Source organism: Durotheca rogersii (assembly GCF_024521655.1).
Source record: "Durotheca rogersii strain YMJ 92031201 chromosome Unknown GGS23scaffold_14, whole genome shotgun sequence".
Taxonomy (NCBI): Eukaryota; Fungi; Ascomycota; class Sordariomycetes; order Xylariales; family Xylariaceae; genus Durotheca; species Durotheca rogersii.
Window position 1 is genome coordinate 231,053 of NW_026251245.1, and position 24,510 is coordinate 255,562.

General features: G+C 56.2%; 9 protein-coding genes across 9 annotated transcripts; 7 read left to right on the top strand and 2 right to left on the bottom strand.

Annotated features, from left to right (window-relative positions):
• Positions 1 to 637: 637 nt before the first annotated feature.
• GGS23DRAFT_605769 (nonselective cation channel) lies at positions 638 to 3,336 on the top strand (the record flags this gene model as incomplete). The annotated part of the gene is made up of 8 exons (XM_051519812.1): positions 638 to 926; positions 1,004 to 1,340; positions 1,396 to 1,449; positions 1,612 to 1,881; positions 1,940 to 2,197; positions 2,262 to 2,321; positions 2,369 to 2,432; positions 2,491 to 3,336. 8 exons carry the CDS (start codon positions 638 to 640, stop codon positions 3,334 to 3,336), a joined length of 2,178 nt encoding a protein of 725 aa, XP_051370832.1.
• A 465-nt stretch (positions 3,337 to 3,801) lies between these two features.
• GGS23DRAFT_572806 (uncharacterized protein) lies at positions 3,802 to 4,723 on the top strand. Its single transcript, XM_051516646.1, has 2 exons — positions 3,802 to 4,084; positions 4,277 to 4,723. Exons 1-2 carry the CDS (start codon positions 4,069 to 4,071, stop codon positions 4,702 to 4,704), a joined length of 444 nt encoding a protein of 147 aa, XP_051370833.1. The 5' UTR covers positions 3,802 to 4,068; the 3' UTR covers positions 4,705 to 4,723.
• Positions 4,724 to 5,541: 818 nt separating this feature from the next.
• Positions 5,542 to 6,399, top strand: GGS23DRAFT_597747 (putative methylase; the record flags this gene model as incomplete). The annotated part of the gene is made up of 1 exon (XM_051518665.1): positions 5,542 to 6,399. The coding sequence occupies one exon, from the start codon at positions 5,542 to 5,544 to the stop codon at positions 6,397 to 6,399; it is 858 nt and encodes a 285-aa protein (XP_051370834.1).
• Positions 6,385 to 7,550, bottom strand: GGS23DRAFT_572810 (Sm-like ribonucleoprotein). The gene is made up of 3 exons (XM_051516647.1): positions 7,397 to 7,550; positions 7,239 to 7,288; positions 6,385 to 7,132 (listed from the first exon to the last, which is right to left on the bottom strand). Exons 1-3 carry the CDS (start codon positions 7,408 to 7,410, stop codon positions 6,834 to 6,836), a joined length of 363 nt encoding a protein of 120 aa, XP_051370835.1. The 5' UTR covers positions 7,411 to 7,550; the 3' UTR covers positions 6,385 to 6,833.
• A 670-nt stretch (positions 7,551 to 8,220) lies between these two features.
• On the bottom strand, positions 8,221 to 8,691 carry GGS23DRAFT_597749 (Pkr1-domain-containing protein; the record flags this gene model as incomplete). The annotated part of the gene is made up of 1 exon (XM_051518666.1): positions 8,221 to 8,691. The coding sequence occupies one exon, from the start codon at positions 8,689 to 8,691 to the stop codon at positions 8,221 to 8,223; it is 471 nt and encodes a 156-aa protein (XP_051370836.1).
• A 2,154-nt stretch (positions 8,692 to 10,845) lies between these two features.
• On the top strand, positions 10,846 to 13,747 carry GGS23DRAFT_107070 (uncharacterized protein). The gene is made up of 3 exons (XM_051510966.1): positions 10,846 to 11,246; positions 11,307 to 13,082; positions 13,171 to 13,747. Exons 1-3 carry the CDS (start codon positions 10,992 to 10,994, stop codon positions 13,717 to 13,719), a joined length of 2,580 nt encoding a protein of 859 aa, XP_051370837.1. The 5' UTR covers positions 10,846 to 10,991; the 3' UTR covers positions 13,720 to 13,747.
• Positions 13,748 to 15,449: 1,702 nt separating this feature from the next.
• Positions 15,450 to 17,522, top strand: GGS23DRAFT_107151 (uncharacterized protein). The gene is made up of 3 exons (XM_051510968.1): positions 15,450 to 15,503; positions 15,595 to 15,960; positions 16,229 to 17,522. The coding sequence occupies exons 2-3, from the start codon at positions 15,695 to 15,697 to the stop codon at positions 17,259 to 17,261; spliced, it is 1,299 nt and encodes a 432-aa protein (XP_051370838.1). The 5' UTR covers positions 15,450 to 15,503; positions 15,595 to 15,694; the 3' UTR covers positions 17,262 to 17,522.
• GGS23DRAFT_107060 (uncharacterized protein) lies at positions 17,519 to 18,609 on the top strand. The gene has a single exon (XM_051510965.1). It carries the CDS (start codon positions 17,777 to 17,779, stop codon positions 18,404 to 18,406), a length of 630 nt encoding a protein of 209 aa, XP_051370839.1. The 5' UTR covers positions 17,519 to 17,776; the 3' UTR covers positions 18,407 to 18,609.
• A 2,918-nt stretch (positions 18,610 to 21,527) lies between these two features.
• GGS23DRAFT_572820 (uncharacterized protein) lies at positions 21,528 to 22,706 on the top strand. The gene has a single exon (XM_051516648.1). It carries the CDS (start codon positions 21,619 to 21,621, stop codon positions 22,090 to 22,092), a length of 474 nt encoding a protein of 157 aa, XP_051370840.1. The 5' UTR covers positions 21,528 to 21,618; the 3' UTR covers positions 22,093 to 22,706.
• The last annotated feature ends 1,804 nt before the right edge of the window (positions 22,707 to 24,510 follow it).

A 24,510-nucleotide genomic window follows, 5' to 3' on the forward strand; every position in this document is an offset into this window, starting at 1 on the left:
CCTCTAGTGCTCTCCCTCTCCTATACCCTACAATCTGATGCTGCTGCATGTGCCTGTGCCGGCCAGGCTAGGTAAACCACGGACGAGATCGAAAAGGTGAAACTCGGAAAACCAAGGCATATCCAGGCGTATCGACATAAACAAACCTCGATAACCCTCTTGTTTTCGCCCTTCGCCCTTTGCACAGGTTACATGCCGCCGTGTGCTGACCTGGGCGGACAATAAACCACCTTCTTTCCCCGACCCGCCCAACCGTGTACAGGTACACGTAAAACCGCTCCATTCTAATATCTCGTATCTCGAGAAATCGAAGGCCCTCCCATATCAGCCGAATCATTAATCTTCGGCTGCGGTGGCAGCATCAACGCCAGCTCCAACGCCAACTCCATCTCCGGCATTCTCTCTAGGCTACTATCGACATCGAACCCCCCAAATCGCCATGGGATATTTCATCGAAACCAACTAGACACCCTTATCGCGTGGGCCGAGTGTCTGTGATAGCTCGAAATCCGAAGTTCACGTTGAGGACGCCCGTCGGTCCTAGCCACCACGGTTTTCCTACATACGCTGCTGCCCAGTGGGTTGGGACCCCGCCCAAGGTCTTGTCGAGGAGAGCGTCGACTCTGGAAGTGTCGCCATGTCAGCCAATCGTCGGCGGAGGATTCGAGTAGAGGAGCCAGAAGGGCAGCCCCTTTTACGCCGCCCCCTCTGCGAGATTCCTGCGGAGCCGGAGCCACGCTTTGGGAACAGCCAGGCCCCCCATGCACACCTAAAAGTGTACACAAATATTCACAGGATACGCAGAGATGTCGTCAGCATCGTCGAGGATTATCTCACGCTTGAGCAGTTGACGGATCTGCGACTGAACATCTCCGTCGTCCGGCCGTTGGTGGACAAACTTTACGAACAGAATGACATCTCTCTCGGCATGTATACTCGATTACCGTGACCCGGTCCCCTACGTCTCGGGCTTGTCGTAGAGATGCAGCTAATCCCTATCTAGTGTATTGCTTGCTCGTCAATCGGTCTCAGTTCTTATACGAGCAGGAGCATATGTCGAATAGACAGAACGTCAACTTCACGCGCGCAACCCTCTGCGAACTGGTGGCAACACGCATTCTCCGGCGCTCTGGCGACGATAATCCGGGGTCCGATGGGCTGCTTCTCCTCGCAAACATCTTGGTTGCGGGGTTTAACCCCTTCCAGAATGCCCCCGAGGAGGTTCGGCAAGAGGCCTCTCTTGGTTCTTCGTGGATCCATAACAGAACGCTGCCAGCACTGGAGGTAGCCATCTTGAGCGGAAGCAGACACTTCCTCAGCTCGACGCATTGTCAAAAGGTGTAAGTAAACGCTCCGTGTCCAAGAGAGAGAGATGGTGGAGCTCACATCCTCCAGAGTTAACGCAATATATATTGGGCAAGTAATTTATACGCCATCGACATATGGTACGTACGATTGCTTGTCCTCGGCAATTGCTATGCCCTCATCCCTCGTCGAACGAAACTAACAAGCTGATAGTATGTAACCCCATTCCTCGAGTACAACCGTTTAGGTGTCGGGCGGCCTATGAAAGTTCTAGACGGCCAGTTCCAGGTCTCCAGACTAACTCAGGCAGCTGGATATGATACCCGATCGGTATAAGCAGCGGCCTATCTCGTTATACGAGCCGCGTGAGGCGCCTCTGCTCAACCAGTACCGTTTGACAGTACCACGCACTAGAAATGTCCTGGAGATCATGCAGTTCCTCATCCTCTTGTCTTTATATATCCTGTTCATGGTGGAGCGGAACCCGGACCATCTAAGCATAGTGGAGATTGCGTTTTCGGTCTACGCGTTCGGTTGGGCTCTGGATCAGTTTGCCACAATTCTAGCACACGGATGGTGAGTCGACCTCAGCCCACCCGGGTTTACCCTCTGGCTGACCTCGGGCGGATGATAGGAACGTGTACACGCAAAATCTCTGGTCATTCCTGGACGTCATGTTTGTCATCATCTACTGGGCCTACCTAGTGTTGAGGATCGCCGGCTGGAAAACCGGCCAGTTCGTCTTAGCTCAACAGGCACTCGACGTCCTTGCAATGGGGGCACCCGTACTCATCCCCCGGCTGGCGTTCAACTTGCTATCGGACAACCTAGTATTCTTATCTATACGGTCGATGATGGCAGATTTCACCCTCCTCACGGCTTTGGCGGTCTGGTGAGAGGCCCCGAGGATGCCAATACGAGTTGTGATGAGGTTCCGTGACACTAATGGCAACTAGGTGTTTTCTCGGGTTTCTTCTCTCCATGCTGTGGCTCGCCGAAGGCCGTCACAATGCCTCGTATGTGCCTCGGCTTGAGGTCAACGTCCTATACTAACAATATATAGGAACATCAGCAAATGGATGCTCTGGATCTGGTTTGGCTTGGACGGAACAGGGGTTTCACGCTCGGTAAGTGCGGTATATCCTGTGCATCAGGTCTTTCCGTCCTAACCATTATGCGTCGCAGACGGAATTCCACTGGCTTCTGGGACCTGTTCTGATGATCACCTTCGCCTTTCTGGGCAACACGCTATTCCTGACAATTTTGGTCTCGATGCTCTCTAATACCTTTGCCACCATCGTCACGAATGCACCTGCCGAGATTCAGTTCCGAAAGGCTGTCTTGACGCTCGAGGGCGTGAAGAGCGATGCGATATTCGCGTACCAACCACCGTTTAACATCATCGCCCTATTCGTTCTAGTTCCGATGAGATTTCTAGTGAGCCCTCGCTGGTTTCACAAAATCCACGTAGCCACGGTTAGAGCGATTAACTTGCCGGTACTACTGTTTATCGCGGCGGTGGAGAGGCGACTGCTGTGGTCGGATACGGAATTGGCGCAGTATCCGACGGAGCAGCTGCCGAAGAAACGCGGCCGGAGCTGGTTCTGGGAGAAATGGCGACTAACGAGCCACGGGGATATTCAGGCCGTCTTCGACATTCCCCCGCCGGATTCAGTCGAAGAAGATATCGCCGTCGACGACGACATGACTCACCACTTAATCCGTAGGCAATTTGCCCGGCAGCAAAGCTCGGGAGTGCTAGAGTCGAACAAGAAACAAGGAGACGACGGAGCGGACCAGCAACAACAGCGGCAACACAAGCCAGCGAGCCGCAGGGACTCGATGGCTCCCTATGGCACGTTATCGGAGCAGATACGTGCCATCATGAATGATTCATCCGAGGAGGATAGTGTAGCAGCCCGCCTGGAGAAGTTGGAGCATGCTACCTTGAGAATCGAGGAGATGCTCACGAGAGTGTGCGACAGTGCCGCCGCCGCCAGCGGTAACACCCCAGCAAGAGCGGACGACTAATAACGGTGGTTCGGGAGGTGGGAAAAAAAAAGTTGTTTGGCTTGGGCATGCGTACACGGGGACACACAGACCACACTCGTGTGTGTATGTGTGTGTGTGTGTGTGTGTGTGTGAAGCGCATGAATTAGATGGGGATACACTCAGATTTGGTAGACACGGTGTCTTACAGGACACGTATATTTACACAGAGACACTGCACAACAAGAGGGAGGGGGATCAGACAGCGGGCAGGTTGAATACACGGCGGCTCGTGAGCCCGAAGCTCTTGTTGATGTTTACCTGGGGGCAATGCCGTTAACCATCAATTGCGGCCATTTGTTATCATGCCATTTATTCTTATTCTGCCTTTACGGACCGTATCAGTTCACCTGGGTGTGGCCGGGTGAGGTAAGCGCGTGCAAACAGCCAGAATGACTCGGCAAACAAATACGAAGGGGATTTCCCTCTATCAAACTGAGTTAAACATGAGTTTAATTAATCCGAGGTGGTGAGAACAAAAAGGTGACGTTGTGCAAGTCTTCGCGGATTCTCTTCTCTCTTGCTTGCCCTGTTGCTTCTTCTTCCCCTTCTCCTTCTGCTTCCACTCCACCACCATCACCGCTACCGCCGCCACAACCTCTTACTCCGTCCATCCATATCGGCGAAGCCACAATTGCCAGCAGACCCTACCGCCCAACTATACGTTCGAGGCACCTCCAAGAGGAACAGGGAGAAAATAAAATCGACAAGACAATGTGCACGACGATCCGTACGTCCATCTCCCCACCCCCCTTTCCCCCAACAGCTGCCCCTATGTCATCACCGGGGCCATAATGCCCTCATCTGCCCTCTATATTCCTGCTCTAAAGCTTTCCCCCATTTGCCGCAAAGGCAGAGAAGGAGGGAGAGGAGAGAACGCAACGAGTCGAGAGCAGAGAGCTAACCGCCGCCGGCGGGCCAGACTTCCGCAGCCGCATCTGTGGCCACCACTGGCTGCAGATCCGGCAGCCGTGCTGGCCGGGCGAGGGCTTCAGCACCTGCCTCTCGTTCGGGGCGGGGGCGGTGACGCCGCCGCCGCCGCCGACGGCGAACGAGGAGGTCACGGCGCCGGTGCCGTGCCCCGCGTGCCTCGAGGGTACCGCGTGCCCCGCACCGTCGCCCACCTGCGCGCGCTGCCGCGCTCAGTCCTGGCCGCGCTCGTGCCCGCAGCCGCAGACCCAGCCCCAGATCCTGGGCGGCGGCTGCTTTTGCGGCGGCGCGCACGGATACGGATTCGGATACGCCTACGACCGCAACCAGATCCGCATGATCGTCGACATCAAGGACCGCTGGCGCTGGGGGCTCGGCCCCGCGAAGGGCGACCCGGGCCTCGAGTGCTGCGTCATGTGAGGGCGAGGGAGGACGAGAGGTGAAAAGGGGGGGGGGGGGGGATTGCAAGCTACGCCGCTGCGAAAAAGGACAGCGCTGCGAAGGACCGGAGAAACGGAATAGGGGAGGGGAAGGTGTAGAGGATTGGGGGACGAGTATGCGACGACGGTGGAAAAGTAGGTAGGTGGTCATGCGGTGCGCATGTCGTCCGGGTCAAGGAACATTGTCCACGGAGAAGGGAGTGCGTCGTCTTTGAGAACGGGCAGACAACGGCGGCGGTGTCCTGTCTGTCTGATAGCTCGTCTCCTAATTTCCCACGATCAACTCGGTTCGGTGGCTAATGCCTATCTCCCGAGGATATCTCCCCAGATCTACTACCTACATAGGTATACTCGCGACCGATACCCAAAGCAATTGCCCCCTAAAACATAGCATCCGAAATTCGTCGTGGATTATAATGGCTAGTAGTCTCGTGGTGCTCGCTCTGCCTCCCTAACCTCCATCCGCCCCTCCGCGATTCCTATCACGTCGTTGCGTAAGAGGGTCGGGGATATCACGTGCCGGACCTTTACTATTTTTTCCCTCCCCTTCCCGTCCTCCGTCCCCTGTGAGATATTTCCTCCTTACACAACATAACCCCCTCGTCTCCGTCTTTTCCAACGCCCCTTTAAACCAGAACCCGGCAACGCGAGGCAGGGCCGGACTCGGGCTACGCAGAGAGCGGGCGGCCCAGCCAAGACTATTACATCTAGGTATATACTGGTATCAACTCCGCAGACGCACAACTAGCACACCCCTCACCACCCCCGGCAGCGAACATCTAGTCCAGACATACCCGCGGGCCGGGTCGGGCCAGCCATGCTCCCGACGCCCGACACCTCGCACGTGCCGTACGAGCGGGTGTACGAGCCGGCGGAGGACTCGTTCCTGCTGCTCGACACGCTGTCGTCGGCGGGGGAGACAGCCTTCCTGCGGTCGCGGTTCGGGGGTTCCGCGCCGGCGTCCTCCCCCGCGCGCGTGCCGCTCGTGCTCGAGGTCGGGTGCGGGTCGGGCGTGGTCGTGGCCTTCGTCAACGCGCACGCGGGCGCGCTGTTCGGCACGCCGGACGTGCTCGCCGCCGCCGTGGACCTGAACCCGCACGCGTGCCGGGCCACGCGGGAGACGGTGCGCCGCGCCGCGGCCGCCGCCGCCGCCGACGCTTCTTCTGCTCCCTGCTCCTCCTCCTCGTCCCCCGGCGGCAGCGGCACCTTCCTGGGCGCCGCGCGCGCCGACCTCGCGTCGCCGTTCCGCGACCGCTGCGTCGACGTGCTGGTCTTCAACCCGCCGTACGTGCCGACGCCGAGCCTCCCGTCGCCCCCCGCTCCCGGAGCGCCGGGCCCGTCGTCCTTCGACGACGACGCCTACCTCCTGGCGCTGTCGTACGCCGGCGGCCGCGACGGCATGGAGACGACCGAGCGCCTGCTCGCGGCGCTGCCGCGCGCGCTCGCCCCCCGCGGCTGCGCCTACGTCCTGCTGTGCGCGCAGAACCGCCCCGACGCCGTCAAGGCCCGCGCCCGCGCCCTCGGCCCCCGCTGGCGCGCCGACACCGTCGCCACCAGCGGCAAGCGCGCCGGCTGGGAGAGGTTGCAGGTCGTCAGGATATGGACCGACGAGGAGCGAGGCCCGGACGGAGGAGGAGAAGCAGAAGCAGAAGCAGAAGCGGTGCCGGCGGGATGACGACGTGGCTGGAGTTTGCATCAGCGATGGAAGGCTTCTCAGGCCTAGCTAGTGGGGGTTTATTGCTTTCTCAGGAACTTAGGTTGACGGCCATGGTACTAAAATTGGTGGTGAAGGTGAAGGTGTAGGGAGAGTTATGCCAGCAGTGCGCCATCGATGGTGTTATATCTCTTTTCGTTTGCCTCCCCAAACGCCCGCGCCAGTTTGACCAGCAGTAGTAGTAGTAGTAATAGTAGATGCAAGCCCTCCTGTACATTAACGTGTAATACTGCCCATGTCATGCTATACCGCAAACAAGCCTTCTCGCCCCTCGTTCCTCCGCTTCTTCCCCCCCCGGGAGGATATGTAGGACGTGCCGACGCGGCATCATCGTCTAATTTCCGTTATCCTGTATCCCGCTTCGATCCAAAGGGCGTTCCCCCGATTTCGTCCCTTCACGGCCTGCCTCGTCCCCGGCCACGGCCACGACCACGGCCCCGGCCCCGTCCTCCGCCGCGGCCGGCCCGGTCCGCCACCTCCTTGCGCGCCTTGTTCTTTGGCTTGACCGAGTCGTCGATCAGGAGGGTGTCGAGGGGGAGCGAGTCGGGCAGGATGATGTACCGGATCGTCGAGCCGCGGATGTTCATCGTGTCGAGCGAGATCGGGTCCTGGCCCCGCGGTGTCATCTTCACCGCCCGCAGCGACGTGTTCATCAGCGGCGAGACCGACGTGATCGTGCCGTGGACGATCGTGCCTAGATGGGACCCCCCTAGATATTAGCGCCAGCACGGAGAAGGGGGGGAGGGGGGAAACATTGAAAAAAAAAAGAAAAAAAGAAGGGAACTAGGGGCTACGCGTACCATTCTTGAGCTCGATGGTCACCGTCTCATTCGCACATTTCATCAGGAATCTGCGGGTAATTACAATTAGCACGAGGGCGGCCGAAGACTGAGCTTGAGAGGCGTCGGGTTGTTTTAGCATGGTCGTGCCAACCGGGGACAGATAGGCTTGTGCTTACCTGACGAGCTTCATTTTGACTGTGATTGACTTATCAGCAACCAGTCGCGCTCCGGGGACAGGATGGTGGTATTGCGGTGGTTTATGGGAAGCTATAGAGTCGTGGGCGGCGCGCGTCGAGGAGGCAGAGAGCTGGTGTTCGTGGGAGGTTTTTTGAAAGTCGAGAACGAGACCAACCTATCAATTTCAGCCCATCTAGCTCTACAAACTTGGCGGTCCGTCCGGCAGAGGCCGGTTAGTCTTGGTCACGTGCCAGTTCCCTAATTTACGTAAGCTGCCTCGTGGGTCCCACTCTATGAGTACAAGATTTTACTCGTATTACCGAATCTGGGTTATATACTTAGGTACCCATGAACCTAGGTGCATATCCATGTATCGGGATTGTACCTTGGGTTAGGTACCTCCTACCGCACTACGTACAAGAGGACTCGCGTACCTACATGGATCGTGTCAACCCTTCGACTTCCCGATCCATGGTAGCTTCGGGAATAGTGGAAACTTCGATAGCCCAACCGTAAACTTGGGCGTCCGCTCTTGGACAAGCCCGGTATACTCTAGGTGCTAGGGATTGATTTAGGTAGATATTTTTATTTAGTTATATTTCTGTCGTATGGCCGGTCCCTGTTTCTAGTCTTCCCGGTGGCGGCGGCAATATGGTTCGACCAGGTACGACGGCGACGGCGGAGCGGTTGGCATGGGGGGTCTGGGACACGCGAGAGCAGATACATCAGTGCGGATCGGCGCCAGAAATGCTCCAAACGCTGGTGAAAACGCTCCCCTGGATGCCGTGACGAATAAGCAGCGACGAGCAGGTACGTCCTTCAATCACTTGTCCTTTTCGTTCTCGTTCTCCGAAACCTTCTCCCATTCGTCCTCCGTGCTGGCGCTCGATTTCGTCCCTGTCGAGGGTACCGGTCGGAGCTTCAAGTCTCCTGCTTGTTCGACAGCTTCCAACCCTTTACCGACTGGCGCAGGGGTTTCCTGGGTGGCGATGGTCTCCACCTCGGTCTCGCTATCGCCGCTGGTTTGAGCTGCTGGCCGCTGTTCGGCGCGCGCCTTCTCTCGTGCTTCCTTGGCCTGGGCAACCTGCAACTCGGCCGCGAACCAGTTGATAGCCCACCATAGCCCCCCACACAAGAAGGACAATATTATGAAGTGAATGCTATAGGTGGCAACCAGCAGGAGGAAGAGAACCAGTTGCAGAGAGGCGAAAGTGACGTTGGTGGCGACCAAGAGGGTTGGCGTTGTCCCCGGAACGAAGATGGACTCCCATATTTCCTGCACAAAGCTGGCCATGTTCAACGGTGTAAGGCGGGACTCGGTGGTGGTATGCGACGAGTGCTATGCACGCAGAATCGGGATGCGACAGCGGAGGAGGGTTGAGGTGCTATCGGAAGTTAGTCGCGGAGGAGAGTCAATGAGAGAAGGAGGCGACCCTCGGCCGGGTAGAAATCGAAGCAATAAATACCTAATATTTTTGGACCAACCTAGGTTAAGGCCAGGGTGTCGTGAAGCGCTGAGTCACCGAAGAACTTTCCTATCTGTTCTTTTGCAAGTAGGTAAAGCAGGCAGAGCGGTATGGGCACGTTGCGAAGGTGAGGACACAAGGCAACGAGAGAGGTGATTTAGCCACGACGCAAACGCGCGACGTGAGGAGGCAGAGAGGGACAGCCGAGCGGGGCCTAGGAGGGGGGCAACTGGCTTGAACTCCGAAAAAGGGTTACCTAGCGGTGGCGGGTCGTCGACTAGACGCGTGCCGAGGGAGGCCAGATAAACAAAGGCGCAGGCAGAAGTAGGCGGGACGGACCAGGAGGTAGGGAGGGAGAGGGGCGTAGGTAGGTATGTTGATATATATATATTGACCTAACAAAAAGTTGTGAGCGTTGGTGGGAGAGAGAGAGTTGGAGGTAAAGAGGGACATTTAGGTACCTTTGTTGTTTCGAACCAGAGCGAGGTATACACGTACGTATACCTACACTACACAACAGGCAGAAAAGATGGAGGAGGGGAAAAACGTGGGCGTGGACAGGAGAAGAAGAGAGAGAGAGAGAGAGAAGGGTGAGAAAAGGACTGGTTCAAGTAACAAATGCCACGGCAGATAATCAAGGCCTAATATGCGCAATAGATGTTCTCAATGAGGTAGGTATTATACGCATCTAGAGGTAATTCAGCCGTGGATCACCTGCGCAAGTTTGGTTAGGCATCTGTGTCTGGGTAACGCCCTGCTACCTCCTGACACCACCTGACCTAAGGAGATACAGCTAGATGCGACCGGACCGACAGCCTTATCCGTCTAGAGCAGAGCAGAAAGGAGAAGACTTACGAGGGAGGTGGGAGGGGGCAGAGGCGGGGTAGATACCTAACCTAATATAAGTTTTAGAGCCCGCTTGGAGGGGCTTTGCTGGGCAAACCTCTTAATGTAACCTGCCTCCTGCTAGATCAGTAGGTTACTTAACGAAGGATAGGTTCGATTCCTAACAGCGCTACTTGGTAGTCTTCGCTACTTAGCTCATCTCTGCTGTACACGACCACCTTGTATACGACGTAGGAGATTAAGAGGAGGTACATTAGGTACAGCTGCTAGACCTACCGACCTATATCCCCCTACTGCAATGTTGCCTCAGGTAGGTACCTGGGTACTTTGACAGAGTGGCAACAACTTGCGAGTTGCCTGCGCAGCAACATAATCACCCCTTACCTTGGGTAGGTACCTATCTGGTGTTAGGTAGCCTGTGTGGGCATGAGGCATCTTAGGGGCCTGCCCCCTACCCTATCCTTAGGTATAGGCAGGTAGGTACGTACTCTGGATTGCAACTTGGAATTTATCGATAAGGATGCTGGATCCCAGCCTGCCGCAGGTACCTGGTAGGTACTTACCTCCTGCTGTACTGTCGACGCGAGCGACGGTAGTCCTAGGTGCTTCAAACATGTACTTCGATACATGGATGTGGTTTATGAGCCATGTGCCCGTGCGACTTGCGACGGATCAGTTGGTCCAGCCAACCACAGGCTACCCGGAAGGCTTTGCCCAGACTTGCCCGTCTATCACGTTGCTCGACTCACCAAAATTCACAATCTTCCATCATCCCAATCCAACCATCGCTTTGCGACTTGTATGAGCCAATCTCTCAATCTCTATCTACGCCTCTACCAAATTGAGCCTCCCCCTTCGACGGGTCCCTCTTGCCGGGTTGCCCCGCCCCTTTGCTATATACCTACTCTACCGAATAATCTAGATGTCCTCCCAACCGATTCTACATACTCAGTAGAGGAGGACCCAGCCCACCAAGCCCACGGCGCCTAGCACAGCCGGCTGCTGTCTATGCTGCGTTGTTTACCCATAACGTCCCCAGCCTGGCAGCCTAGAGCCATCGCCGTCCCCGATCCCTCCCACGCGCAACAGCAAGACAGTCATCACAGCTCCCGTCGTGTCCCGTACGACACCGTCCAATCCGCCCGCCTTGTCACCTGCGCCCCACCTCTCTAGTGCTGGTGACGGCATGCGATTCGGCGCTCCCAGGCGTCTCTAATACCCGGGCCGACATCACAATCTACTGCGACCGGCATCCAGAACGAGCCTACATCGAGAAAGCACTATGGCCAACAGCACAGATTTGAGCCACACCAGTTTCAAAGATCTACTTCTGCCACACTCCCAAACAAGGCAGGAAACCGGCCAGGCTCAGCCGGAGTCTTCGTCTTCTGAATCTCTCATACGCGAGCCGCCGATACCGAATCTGTCCAAACTCCTTAGGAGCAAAGGTCGCGAATGGGAGGCCATGAAAGCAAGGCCTAGGCCGCTTCAGCTTCTTGACCTCCCAGTTGACATATTGAGGCTCATAGTGAAGGAGGCGAGTCTAAGGAACTGATATATAGGCCCTACAAGCTCTACTAACCGGTTTCTCTCTCAGGTCACCCACACCAATGATCTTACTTCCTTGGCCCTGACAAATTCCACGCTCTATTACCTTGCCGTGCCCCACATCTACGCTCGCTTCGACATAGTCTGGCCCGACGACACGGTTACCCAATCCGACAGCAAAAATGTCGACGCGCTGACCTATGGACTGGCTACCTTATGCTTGGGAAGTAAATTTGCCCAGAGGACGAGATGGTTGCGCGGGAGCTCTCTGGGGAATTCGCGGCCTTCCGGTCGGCTCATCGACAACCAATACGCAAAGTACACCCGTAAATTCTCGCTGGGGAACGGCCCCAAGGACTGGACATCGGAGTACATGGTCACGAAGGAGAGCGGGAAGATGCTAGGTACATTGGTAGCGATAGCTGTTGGTAAGATGGTCAACCTGGAAACGTTTGTGTGGGACATGCCGACCGGGGTTCTGTCCGAGGTCTTCATGGCACTCGCCTCTCTCCAGGATCCTTACCCGGAAGGCGAGGCCAAGCTTGAGAAGGTCTGGGTTCGTTGGCACGACAACTCGGAAATATCAGACGCGTCGTCGTCCATCTCGAGTCCGATACAGCCGCCTCCACCCCCACCACTAGCCGTCCCGCCCCCCGGGAGCACCGTAACCCCCATCGGCAACTCGCTCCCGCACGATTTTCATCCGGTAACGACGCAGCCGATCAGGTACTCCGAGAGCCGCGTCGAGTATCCGACCTTCAGCGTCCTACCACCATTGAAGAGCTTGACTGTGCTAGATATCGACGAGCTGGCCTACCTCGACGAGATGGCAGTGCTCATCGAGCGGTCGAGAGCTAGCCTCCGGGAACTTCGAATCGGGATTTCACAGAAGGCGCGCACAGCTGATTTCGCGCAAACTTGGGATAGCCATACGTTGCAGCAGGTTGACCATGCTGCCCGCTGGCCGGGCGAAAGCCTTATAGGCGAGAGGAGACTGGGAGGGGTGCTAGGAGTGCTGGTCGGCAGAATATACGACATACGGAGGAAATCCGCTGTGAAGACACCGGAAAAGGAGCCAGGGTCGAATTCTACTTCGCAGTTTCATGGAGTTGAGGAATTCGGCTCGGCAAGTTCTAACGCCGTAGCTCCGTCGTCATCACCGCTGGAGCCCGCGGATGTCGGGATACCGGGCCAAGCATACGTGCAAAATCGGCGTCAGACTAATTCCGTAGCGATCTCCTATCAGGCCAGCAACGGATCCCGCGTCGAGAGGACACGGCTCGATGGGAAATTGCAGCTCGAGACGCTCGAGCTGGAAAGGGTGCCGCTTTCGCTACAAGTTTGTACGAGGGCCGTGGACTGGAGCCTCCTGACAAATCTCACGATCCTGGATTGCATGTACCTTGAAAACCTGTGGAAGGCCCTTAAAAGACAGTTCCACCCTACGGCTCCGGCCCACGGCGCGCCTCCTGGAACGGCAACCCAGTACCATCTAGCATTGAAATACATCCATACTGATACCACATCCAATACGCTCATTAGCTTTATTAAGGAGACCCTGGCGCCGAATAGTCTACAGGTGCTCTTTCTGCAAGACAGGCGGCGCGCAGGTGTCCCCCCGGTCAAAATCGACCAGATATTCAAAGGTGCGATAAAACGACACCGGTCGAGCCTGAGGAAGCTCCTCCTGGACAGCTCGGATGAGACGGGAGATACCCGTCGTTGGATGAACTGGGTACTAAGTCCCGACATGATCACCTACTTGACTAGCGGAAGAATGTCGAATCTGCGGGAACTCTCTGCTGCGTTTGACTATAAGGATTGGGTAAGCTTCTTTTCTTCATTACGTTAGCTGTAGTTGTGTCCCTCTCGATTGCGCATGCCACTAACCCGGCCCCCCTCCCCCCCCATAGCATCCGTTCCTCCAGCGGCTTCCGGGCATATCGCAACTTCGATCCCTGCACATCTCGTACATGCTGGATCATATCGCGGGCAACTTCGAACCGAAAGAGCTTGCGCTGCAGCTTGTCGACATCATCACGCTGCGGACGGATATACAGCTCTGCTATGTGGGCATAGGAACCAAATGCTTCGAGATATTAGAGACGCGACCGAGCGATGCCGGCCACGGCGCGTCTGATGTCGGGCTGAGCGGGCACCAAGACGGAAACGGGGCGATCCACGAGATCGATACGGACGACGGCAACGAGGAGGGCAGCAGTGAGACTGACGAGGAGACGGAAGATGATGACGATGACGATGACGATGCGAACGATGACAACACTAACGCGAGTCCCACCGAGGCTGATGACGATTTCACCGACGCATCGGATGACGCTGAGTCTGAGACGGACTCGTTCCAAGGTGACCCGGCTGGGTCAGCCGCACGGCTCCGGTTACGTGAGATCTTGTTTTACGATGACAAAGTTGCGATATTCAAGGCGAGGCACGGCAGGCTATGAGGGGTGGGGATGGGAGGGGAGGATGTATCACCGGAGGCATCCGAGCTGTCTAGGCTCTATTTATGTCTTCTCACGATTTGGCCTTTTTTTCGTTGTTTTTTTTTTCTCAACCGTGTGTCCCCTCCAGGTCTGTCTGTCTCCCGTATTTTCTCTTCCGGGGCTGGCCTCCCTCCCTCAACGCATCCCCCCCACCTTTCTCTCTCTCTCTCTCTCTCCTTATCCAAAGACAGAACAAGCCGGGTGGGGGTTGGAAAGGGGTGTATGTACAATGAAGCCATGTTGATCAAGACTTGTACTTGTTGTAAAACCGGTGAGACTTGAGAATGATAACGTGCCCGGTTTTCTTTTTTGGTTTCTTCTTGGTCCGCGCGTTTCGCCCGTGTCCGTCCGGACATATGCAAGGGGGACGGCGCGGTGAGGAAGGGAGGGAGAGAGGAGGGAGATGACCGCTGAAGAAAAACGCCACCGCTGAGCTGTATGCTGCCGCGAGAAGCCAAGGCAGGGTTGGCGGGCAGACGAATCAGAGAGCTGGGACCGGCAAGATGCAGCACAGTTCTGCCAAGATGTGCTGGACAGTGTTTATCCGCCCATCCAATAGGGCCTAATGCAGGAACTGGACAGCGTGGGAGCCGGGTCCGTCTTCTTCTTCGTCAGGTCGTGTTTCTTTTTATCCCTTCACCGTATCGTCGGGCCAGCATAGTAGACTTGTCGGGCCAGGGGTGCCCTTTACCGCCATCTCACCTCGCGAAATCCTTTCAGCCCCTTGGGAGCTAGCCGGCTCGGTGGTGTGTGTAGGTATGTAAGTGCGCATGGTATGTACGGTGGCATGTATGTATGCAGGCATGGGAGGATGGGACGAGACCCATCGACGACCAAACCAATTGGGGCGACGAGAGTTGTTCTCTCTCGTTTTCCTTTCCTTTCCTTTCTTCTTTTGCGCTTTCTTTTTTTCTTCTAGACTCGCCCCGATTCTCCCGTGTCCGCTCCCTGCTGCTGTTATCCGTCAAGAGGCCTCGTCCGCCGTAAGGTACCTACCAGGCTACCTAGGAGGTATCTGACCTGGGGAGGCATTGTACATGCGATGTACCTACCTACTATCTGCCTTCCATGTCACGATACACATCCTCGGGCACTTGCGCGGGCACCTAAGGCCGGCAGGTACCTACAGGTAACCTAACCCAACCTGCCCGACCTCCGGTATGGCCTGGATTATGGTGTGTGTGTATACCTCTTACATGCAGAGGAGGTAGGTAGGTATATCGGCGCATGTATACCGACACATGTATATCGACATGCGCATATCGACAATACGTGTATCGGCACATGTATACATGTCATATACGGATGTATATAGTGTGTGCAGGCGTGTGTATATGTGTGTGTATATGTGTGCGTGTGTGCGCGCGCGTGTGTCTTATCCTCACCGATAGTTGGTGCGGTTTTTTCCCTTTGTCCTGGAATCGGAAAAGGCTTGTTGCAGCCAGACGCACCAAACACACACCTCTCCGCCATTTCGTTGCGTACGGCCTCCGGCCATTCTTGCTACCCTATTTACTGTCGACCCTGCCCGGGTAGAAAAAAAGGTCCAGAGTGTGTGCGAGACCTTGGACTTTCTTCCTCTCGACATTTCGACCGAATATCTGCTCTGTTGCGCCGTCTTGTCCCCTCGTGCCGACTTGCTGAACTGGCGGAGCGAAGCTTCTGTCCGACAGCTTACCCTTCCCGCATCGTGCGGCGTACCCGTTTCTCGATTTATTTATTCGCGATTCCTCTATTTACACAGCGTATATCCTCCCCCCCCCCCCCTTCATCTTGTTCCTACTTATACACCACATACCATACCTCATATATCCATACATATATCCGTGCCTACAGTACATTGCATTACATTACGCCTGCATTGCCCTATCTCGTATAGGCAGAGAAAGACGGACGGACGGACAGACAGAAAGGAAACCCACCCGGCACTTCTCTGATGGATTCCCTCCCGGTCGAGCTTCTGAGACTCGTCTTTTCGCACTGCGACCCGCAGTCCGTTCGGAGTCTGCGCACCCTCACCCGGATCCTGGCCGACGTGGGCTACGACTATCTCTTGTCTCCTCAGTTCACGGCCGTCAGCTGGAGAAACGACATCGACCGGCTGCATTCCATCGCCCTCCACGACCGCCTGAGGGGCAGCATCACGTCCATCTGCATATTTCTCGGAGAGCTGTCTTATTACGATGCACGGAGCACCTCGTGGTAAGTGTGTCGTATATCTCTTTTGTCTTGTTTCTCTTCCTTCTTTTTTTTTTCCACGAAGGAAGAGTAGAACGCCATCGCATCGGTTTAAGCCGAAACGGTTGCAGCGGCCCCCATTCGTTCTTCCATTCGCTCCTCTATTCGTCCCATCCTTCGTCTGTTGGGGGTATGTGGTACGGTCGTGGCATGGTTCCGTTACATCGAGTACGATGTCAACTACACCGCCCAGTCTTGGGGGGACACCACCTTGCTCACTTCGCTTCCGCAGGTTCCAGCATTTCGTCACGCCTCCGGAACAGCTCAGTGAGATTATGGGCACCGCCATGCACGAGTTCGACAGGATCGAACGCGGCCGCAAGGCCGTCGGCCCCTTACACCTGAGGGCGGACGATCTGCGCGAGGCCTGCTCCGCGCTGCCGAATCTCAAGGACCTCGAGGTCACATTCACCCAGTTCCCGCTCAAGAACGAATTCTTGCGCGAGGTATTCGACTACCCGAGCTGCAGGAAGCTCGATCGGCCCCAGACGTACAACAATCTCGATGCCATCATCCAAGCGCTCCACGGCGTCCCCTTGTCCACCTTCAAGGTCGATCGGCTCCCCCTCGAGGTGTTCCGTCTCCCCAGTCACCGCTCGCAATGGTTCACCCATGCGCAGTCGTTCAACAGCCTCTCCGTCCTCGACTTAACCCTCGACCCGTCGGGGCTGCAGGGTCCCGGGTCGTCTTTCCGCGCCATGATAGGGCTCGGCCGCATCCTGCAGCTGGCCACGGGACTGAGCTACCTCAAGCTCGCCTTCCATCCCTACTCTAACCAGAGTTCTAAATTCGCCGTCTCCTTCCGCGAGCTGTTCTGGAACTTCGCCTATCCCCACCTCACCGACTTGGTCCTCGAGGGGATCTCGTGCGAGGAGGAAGACCTCAAGGAATTCCTCGCCCGGCACGGCGCGACGCTAGAGCGGTTGAGGCTTGGCGGACGCGGGTTAGCGAAGCCGTTCGAGGTGTCGCTCGGCGGCATCTGCCTGTTTGAAGGGACGTTCCGGTCGCTATTCACCGGCCTCCGGACGAAGCTACCGAAGCTGGAGAAGATGCATCTCGAGGGCATCTTCGAGTGCGAGCACCACGACCTGCCGTCGCACGAGGCGTACAACTTCTACCCCCTGACGAACGAGCGCTGGGAGCCGGTACCGCGGCCGAAGTGGGTGCGCAGCTCGCGTAAGACCATCAGCTGTCTCCCCTTCGAGCGCTACGTCCTCTGCGGAGGGCCCTACCCTGGCAATGCGCTGTCCCAACAGCACTATTGAGCGACGGCTGAGCGAGGGGGAGAGTCGACCAGTCACGACTTATCCGCCGTCGCGAGAGACGAGAGAACGAAACGAATCGAAGACGAACGTCGCTCCTACCTTTCCTGTTGTACCAACATGAGTCATCTTGCATTATTCCCACCAGGCGGGACGGTGGGCCAGTCGGGGGCCCGCAAGACGGGCGGCGTCGGTGTCGACGGAGCGCATGAAGAGGCTTTTTTTTTATTGATCATCTTGGCTTTGACGGCGGTGCTACATCCAACATCATCAAACTTTGCTCATCTTACAACGGAAATCGGCGCGTGAGAGGGGCGGTCGGCGGCCGGCGCACTCTTTCTCATTTCATCTCGTCTCACTTTCCCCTCTCTCTTCGCCGCGCGTGCGGAGGAATGCGGCCCACCGCGTTTTTAATTCTCACCTCAGCCCTATATTTTCCCTTTCGGTCAGTAACCTCATAGACGGGACGTATCGTTTCAATTTCCTAACTCCACATCCTCTTTGTCTCTCTCCCTCTCATGTCCTATGGGTTCCCCCCTTTTTTTTCCCCTTCGCCTTTTCTCTTCCTCTTGCTTGCCTTTTCGCGAGGACAGCAGGCGGCAGCACCAACAGGAGTACGGAAAGCAAAGGGGCCTCGGATATGTAATTGCTTTTTTCATAGAGGGGATACGGACGTTCTGGAGCGGCTTGGCTGGCTGGTTTCTTGTTCGCGCAGAGTGCTGCCTTCTTGTCCCCCCGGCTCAATTCCTCGCTTGTTCGGATCCGTCACGGTTAATTCGTCAAGTGGATTTTCTTTTCTCTTGTTCAGCCTCACTGTGTTTTCCTTTTCCTGGTCGCACGATCAGGCGTCTCGTTGCCCGCTTCTCGACATCCCCTTCCCCTCGTGGGCAGGACACAGGAGAGGAATTCGACGGTGCATATGCGTACAGACTGACATGAGCCATTTCCTTCTTTACGACGCGGGTTTTATTATATTACTACTACTACTGATACGACGGGTACGCGGGCTGCCGAGACGATATGATAATGACGACGGTATAGCATGTTTTCATTTGGACGGGATGGATAGGGGTAGCTCTGCCTCGCCAGGATTCCTTGGGTATGTCTTTTTCGTCGTCTTCATCGGGAGATCGGGCATAAAAAGTTAGACGCGCGCGCACACATACACAGATTGCATCGTACTTAGGTGAGACTGACTAAATTGGATTGGCCCCCTCCCCCGGCTGTTGATACCATCTCTTTGGGGGAGGGAGGGGCGGTTTATGCTCTACCTCGACGTGCATCCCACGAACGGATGACTAGCTACCTGTGTGTGTCGTATCCCTCGTGCGTGTCTCCACGGGTCCGTCTTCGCCGACTCAAAGCCTAAACGGGGTAAAGCCAAGGAGAGCTGTTGCCACCACCGCCGTTGATCCCGTAGAGGGTAGGAGGACGCCCTAGCTAAGAGGCGTCTTCTGTACGTAGGTCATCTAGCACGATCTCTAGGAACTAGTCGACTCTCCGCGCCTTTCTCTCGGGTGGGTCGCTGTGCTATCCCCTCCGTCATCTCGGTCATCATGTGTCTCGGTACGAGTCCCGAGGATGCCGACAAGGTTTGCCATCTCCAATATACGCTATACGTAAAGAGAGAGAAACGAGGGGAGGATGGAGGAAGAAAGGCAAGGGGGGGCAAGTGCACGCGGGTTGTCCCAACGGTTTCACCGAGGTACCCTTAAAGCACCGGGGATGAAGGCGACAATGTGTGCACATTGCCAAGGTCGAGGTATATACCACTTGAAACTCGGTAAGATACCGGCATGCAGAATGCGTCGGGGAAAAGAAGCATACATAAGGTGTGTATATATATATATATATATATATATACATATATACATACATACATGCCTACACCGATAAGAGGGTGTATGTATATGTAGAATAACCGACCTGTGGGCATAGTACCTACATGCCTAGGCAGGCATGCATATAGGTAGAGATATGTACGTGCCTGGTCTGACCAGGGGGGGTGCCGCCGCCACACATGAGATGCCTCCCGCTCGCATATATACCTACATCTATCCATGTCTATACGCATTGCCTGTCTGCCTGTCTGCCGCCTGCATACGTGAAGGCCAGGCATGTGTCATATAAAGTAGATAGATAGATACCTAGGGTCTATGCATAGGTAGGTATACGCATATTCCCGTCGGACTCCACCCGCCCACTTCCCTTCTTTCTTCACCTCCCCTCCGCCCTCCCCTCTCTCCCCCTTTTCTCGCCGCTTAGGCGAGGCAACACACACACACACACACACACACCACGTACATATAACATCACGGATACACTTGTAGCAGGCGCGGTTCTAGATCCTCCCGCGGCTGCGGGACTGACTCGCTGGCGTGCCCCATTCCCCACCCCCCTTTGTTAGGGCTCCCGTTAGTAGAGAGTAGTGAAGTCGACGTCTGCTCTTGCTACCTACCTTCGGTACCTACCCACCCGTCGGCTTTCCCTTTCTTTTTCGCTGCCCTCGAGCCCGAGCTATGCGGGTCGGCGAGGCGAGGCTGGGTCCGGGTCGTCCAGGTTATTATATCCGGATTTTCTCCCCACTCATCCGTTGCTGCACAGGTATGTATGTGTTCTGTGAGGTAGGTATGTGCGTGTGTGCATATGAGTAGACAGGTGGGCAGGCGGGCGGGTGGGTAGCACCAGGCGCTCCCTACGTGCGACTGTTGCTGCTACCCATCAGCCCTAAAGTTGTCGTTTAACTTACCTACATACCGCAGGTATGTACTAGTAGCACTTCCCTACCCGGATTCCCTTCCTACTTGTCTATCTATATACGTGCCGTGGTTGGCGACGCGGCGCGCGCAGATCGGGGGCCGGCGACCGCAATACCTACCTACTTGTCTGCCTACTTATAGGTACGTCCGGGCCAGGCTTGGCAAACGTGAGAAGTGAAGCCGAAGGCTGAAAAGTCCTCCCTCCCCTCCCCTCCCCTCCCCTCCCCGCTCCGGAAATAATCGTAGGAGAAGAAGAAGAAGGAGAAGAAGAAAGGAAGGAAAGAAGAAAAGAATTAAGCCGGGAACGCCGGGTCGACGGAGACGTGCCGCGTCGTGGCCGCCGCCCCGCCCCAGGGCCCGGAACCGTGGGCAGCCTAGCTTAGCTACCCTGCCTCCTAGCTAGCCCCCGCCCTCTTCCGCCTTCTCGTCTTGCTCGGCTCCCCCCCCCCCCTCTTCTCCCATCGACGGTTGCGAATCCACCGGCGCCAGTCCCAGCGCCAGCTTCGGGCGGGAATCGGTTGCCATCTTTCTTCCTTTCCTTCTTTCTTTCTTGCTTCTCGGTGTAACCTGCGGGTGCGGGTGTGGGTATGTATGTACCTGTATGTGCATATGCGTACTTAGCTACCTACCTAGATATGCATACACCTCCTAGGTAGCTAGGTACCTTATAGCATGTGCGAGGATGCTGCGTAGTGCTGGCGGTGGTAGGAAGAGCCTCTGCCGACGTCGAGTTCGAGATAGGTCGCATACAGACCCAGATACCGCATGTAGCGAATACAATACTACCTAGGTAGGTTCTGCGCGTCAGCTTACCTTATACCTAGTCCCGGACTTGGCAGGTTCTGCTTCTTCCCCTTTACGGCGTGACGGGCGCTGCTGTGTCCCGAGACGAGGAACACGGATGCTAATGAGGCATGCAGGCGTTTCCCAGGTAGGGTGTTGAACTGCCCAGCTGGGTTGGCGCTTACTTCTGAACCAGACTGACTGTCCGGCTGCCCGCGTATTATCCATGTAGGTAGGTATTCCTACTCGAATATGCTACGCCTTCGTCGTCGTCTTCTTCTTCTTCTCCTTATTCTCCCCCCCCTTCTCCTGTTGCGTCGCTACAACCTACCACCGCACGCGCGCATAGGCGTGCATTCATCCCTATAATACGCCTACATCGTACATATCTGCTACGCAAACCACATACCCAAGGCGGTATGTAGTACCTATGCGAACGTCCTCCCTTTTCCCGCCATCCAATCAACCCCCCCCCTCCCTCCCTCTCTACGTGCGTGCGGCACATACCCGCCTACCGTGTAAGCCACACACGCACCCCCCTCCCCCAGCCAGAGCCAATAGTCTGCGCATCGCCGCATCGCGAGGCTGGCTGGGCGGGCTTCTGGGCGGGAGGGGAGAGGGCTGCGGCTTACTACGGTGCTGATTACGTTGGGGGCCGTGGCGCACCCGAGGAGAGAAAGAGGGGGTTGCTGTGGAGATTGGCAGAGAGGGAGAGATACTCGCAGAGGTGCAGCTTATGTCGTCTATCGTCTATCGAGATTGATATATAGGTCGGCGGATATAGGTGCCTGCTTACATGCATACATCAGGTTGTGTCGATGTGCGGTGTGTGCTACCGACTATCCTGTCTACACGAAGGAGTGTGCGTGGTAATTGATAGACAAGCCGACTCTCGTGCCATCATCATCATCATTATCCTCCTTCTCGTCACCACCATCCTCGCCCGGTTCGTATTGTCGTTCCCCGTCCATCCATACCTATATCCGTTTCGTCATACGTACGTACCTACCTATGTGCCTACATACATGTGCGCTTTAAACAGGATGGAGTGTGGAACCGGCGCCAGGGGGGAGCGTGCTGCCCATCAAGTTTTTTGCCTTCTTTCATTCCTGTTGTTCCTATTGCCACGACCAACTTCTTCGTGTTCCATTGTTTTTTCTGGCATGATTTTCTCTCTCTCTCTCTCTAATGCATACCTCGTGCATACGTATATCCATGCATTCTCCTTTTTCTTGCCTCGCCTTGCCTCGCCTAGGGAGGGGAGGCCGCGGGCCTCGTCTTCTCGTTTATGAGTAGCTTGGGGCTGAGCTGGCCGCGATCGGTTTCGCCAGCGCGCGCTAGAGCACCGGGTTCCCGGCCCCACCTCCCCCCTAGTAGCTAGCCGTACCTACCTACCTAGGTATATCGCGGGGGGGAGGGTTTCTCTCATTCTTTTCTTTTCTTTTCCTTCTCGCTCTTCGCCTCGCCCTCGCCCTCGCGCCGGCTGGCTAGGCGACGTCGCCGACTCGCGTCGACGACGGCGAGACCGGGCCAGGCTAGGAACTAGCGTAGGGCGCCTAGGATGGAGCCTAGCTCGCGCCAGGGGAGGGCCAGGGGCGGGCGAGATTCGTGTCCCGGTGGCGCGGGCGGACTACCGCTACCACCTGGTACTTGACACGGCGGTAGTGGTGGTCGGTGCATCGTGTGGTGAAAGTACGGAAAGTAGGACTCAGTCGTATGGGAGAATGTGGGCTGGCGGCGGAGCAGCAAATATTGAGTACTGTCTTGGGTCGGGGTAGGTAAGGAGCACCGGCGAGAGTGAGTATATACGTAACATAGGTACCTATGCGTCTACGAGGCGCGTATATAGGAGATGGCCATATATAACATCTCACAGGTACGCATGGGGGCTGGAGATACACATACCTTAGGCATCGAGGTAGGCATTTTTCCCTAAACGCACCGAATACGACCAACCCGAGGTGTCTACAGGACTACATCAGGTTACATGTGCGATTGTAAACTTCCAACATGCCTACGTCTTCCACCCTGCCTAGGGAGAGAATGTTGAGCCTGTGCCTCGTATCACACACATGCTATACAGCACCCTACGAATATCACATTACAATATTACCCGTGTGCCAATGAGCATGGAATCGAAGGGTGGCCAATCTCGTTGTGAAGAGGGTTCGGTTGCCCGTCCCCGTCCCCGGTGCGAGATGACGATGACGATGGGGGGGGGCCACATGATTTGTTGCGACGAGACGAGAACTCCGCAAATAGATATATTGCCTGCTTTGTAGGGTGCTGCGAGCATTGCCGGCGACGGTGAGAAGTTTCCAGACTTTCCACCGTCTCCCCTTTTTTATGATTAGTATTCCTGTTATAATTGCTATATTAGGTATATGTGTCTACTGCTGGTGCCAGCACTTATCCGTCTCATCCGTGTGTGCGTCGCTGACCGGGGCGGAAACCGACGAAGGGCAAAAAAGAAAAGATTCCCCCCCCCCTCTCCCCAATCAACCCCAGGCCAACGCTACCCGCCGCCTGCCGCCTCGTCGACATCATCATCATCCGATCGCCTGCGTATGGCCTGCCGGCCGGGACGCGTGCGACGGCTCGTCCGCTAGCTAGCGCGCGTGCGTGAGGGTTAGGTCACTCCATGTCGTGCCCATGATCAGGGCGTGCCCACGCACGCCTACGAACGGCGACATACTACTAGCATCTCGCGCGGCAGCACCTGAGTGTGCGATGTGTATACGTGTAGGTACGTAGGTATGAGGTGCCATCGATCCCAATGCTGTGTCCCATGCGCCCGCACGCTTGGCCTAGCTTGGCAGGGTCTCCCTTCTTGGGGACCGGTCGGAGAAGAGGCGTCAGACGGGCGAATCTGCGTCGAGGGATCGTCGTAGCCAACAGTCCGTTTTCCGTCCGCCGTCGGCATCTGTGCTCAGATGGCGCAGGGCTGTATTGGCAATATACGTGGAGGACGGCGCAGGCTCGCCGCGTACCTGATACCTACCTACCTTGCCTACCTACTACTGGAGGTAGGTATCGAGATGGTGTAAGCGTGTGAGCTGCAAGCCGCAGGCTTGCACCAACAGCGACAAGATCGGTGGCGTCGGCAATTGGCCAGGCATTGTTCCGATTGTCGGCCGGACGGACAGTGGTGAGGTACCCATATGTAGATGGTAGGAATCTAGGATGCGATCTCGACAGGACGACGCTAGAGAAATGAGGAAAAAGTCAACAGGAGGAAACCAAAATAGACAGACCCTCGGCGGCGCCCGGTTTTTGGATGGGGGGGGGGAGGTAGATGTGTGTGTCCAACGCATGCGACACACTCTACGTAGACATGCAACGCGGATGATCTATGTACCTGCGACGGCGTTTTCTATGAGTATTTGTAAGGCGTTCCCTCTGGTGCGCAAGCCTCAATATCCGATAGTGTGGTGGGATGGAGACACCGACGGCGACAGGGTTCGCACGGTGATCGAGTCGATCCCCGAGTCCCGTCGATGAGATGGATCCATCATTTCAAATCTGTTACAGGCTCCCCGGTTTTTTCTTTCCCAGCGCTGAGGTCTCCGCCCGGCGGGTTCGGTGCAGGCATATGAGTAGGCTACGTCGGGTACCTGAGGTGGGCTTCGAGGGCTGCACGCACCCAACTCTCTCCCTTCCACTCTTCCGCTCTGCGCATCTATGAGCAGTTCCCGCATGCCGTTTCCCCG

Excerpts from the sequence above, each read along its gene's own strand:
- GGS23DRAFT_572810 (XM_051516647.1), bottom strand. Across the intron at positions 7,133-7,238 it reads GACCATCGAGCTCAAGAATG|GCACGATCGTCCACGGCACG; the intron begins GTACGCGTAGCC and ends GGTCCCATCTAG.
- GGS23DRAFT_107070 (XM_051510966.1), top strand. The coding sequence starts at position 10,992 with ATGGCCAACAGCACAGATTTGAGCCACACCAGTTTCAAAGATCTACTT. Across the intron at positions 11,247-11,306 it reads TGAGGCTCATAGTGAAGGAG|GTCACCCACACCAATGATCT; the intron begins GCGAGTCTAAGG and ends TTTCTCTCTCAG. Across the intron at positions 13,083-13,170 it reads CGTTTGACTATAAGGATTGG|CATCCGTTCCTCCAGCGGCT; the intron begins GTAAGCTTCTTT and ends CCCCCCCCATAG.
- GGS23DRAFT_572820 (XM_051516648.1), top strand. The coding sequence starts at position 21,619 with ATGTGCGGTGTGTGCTACCGACTATCCTGTCTACACGAAGGAGTGTGC.
- GGS23DRAFT_107151 (XM_051510968.1), top strand. The coding sequence starts at position 15,695 with ATGGATTCCCTCCCGGTCGAGCTTCTGAGACTCGTCTTTTCGCACTGC. Across the intron at positions 15,961-16,228 it reads GATGCACGGAGCACCTCGTG|GTTCCAGCATTTCGTCACGC; the intron begins GTAAGTGTGTCG and ends TCGCTTCCGCAG.
- GGS23DRAFT_107060 (XM_051510965.1), top strand. The coding sequence starts at position 17,777 with ATGTCCTATGGGTTCCCCCCTTTTTTTTCCCCTTCGCCTTTTCTCTTC.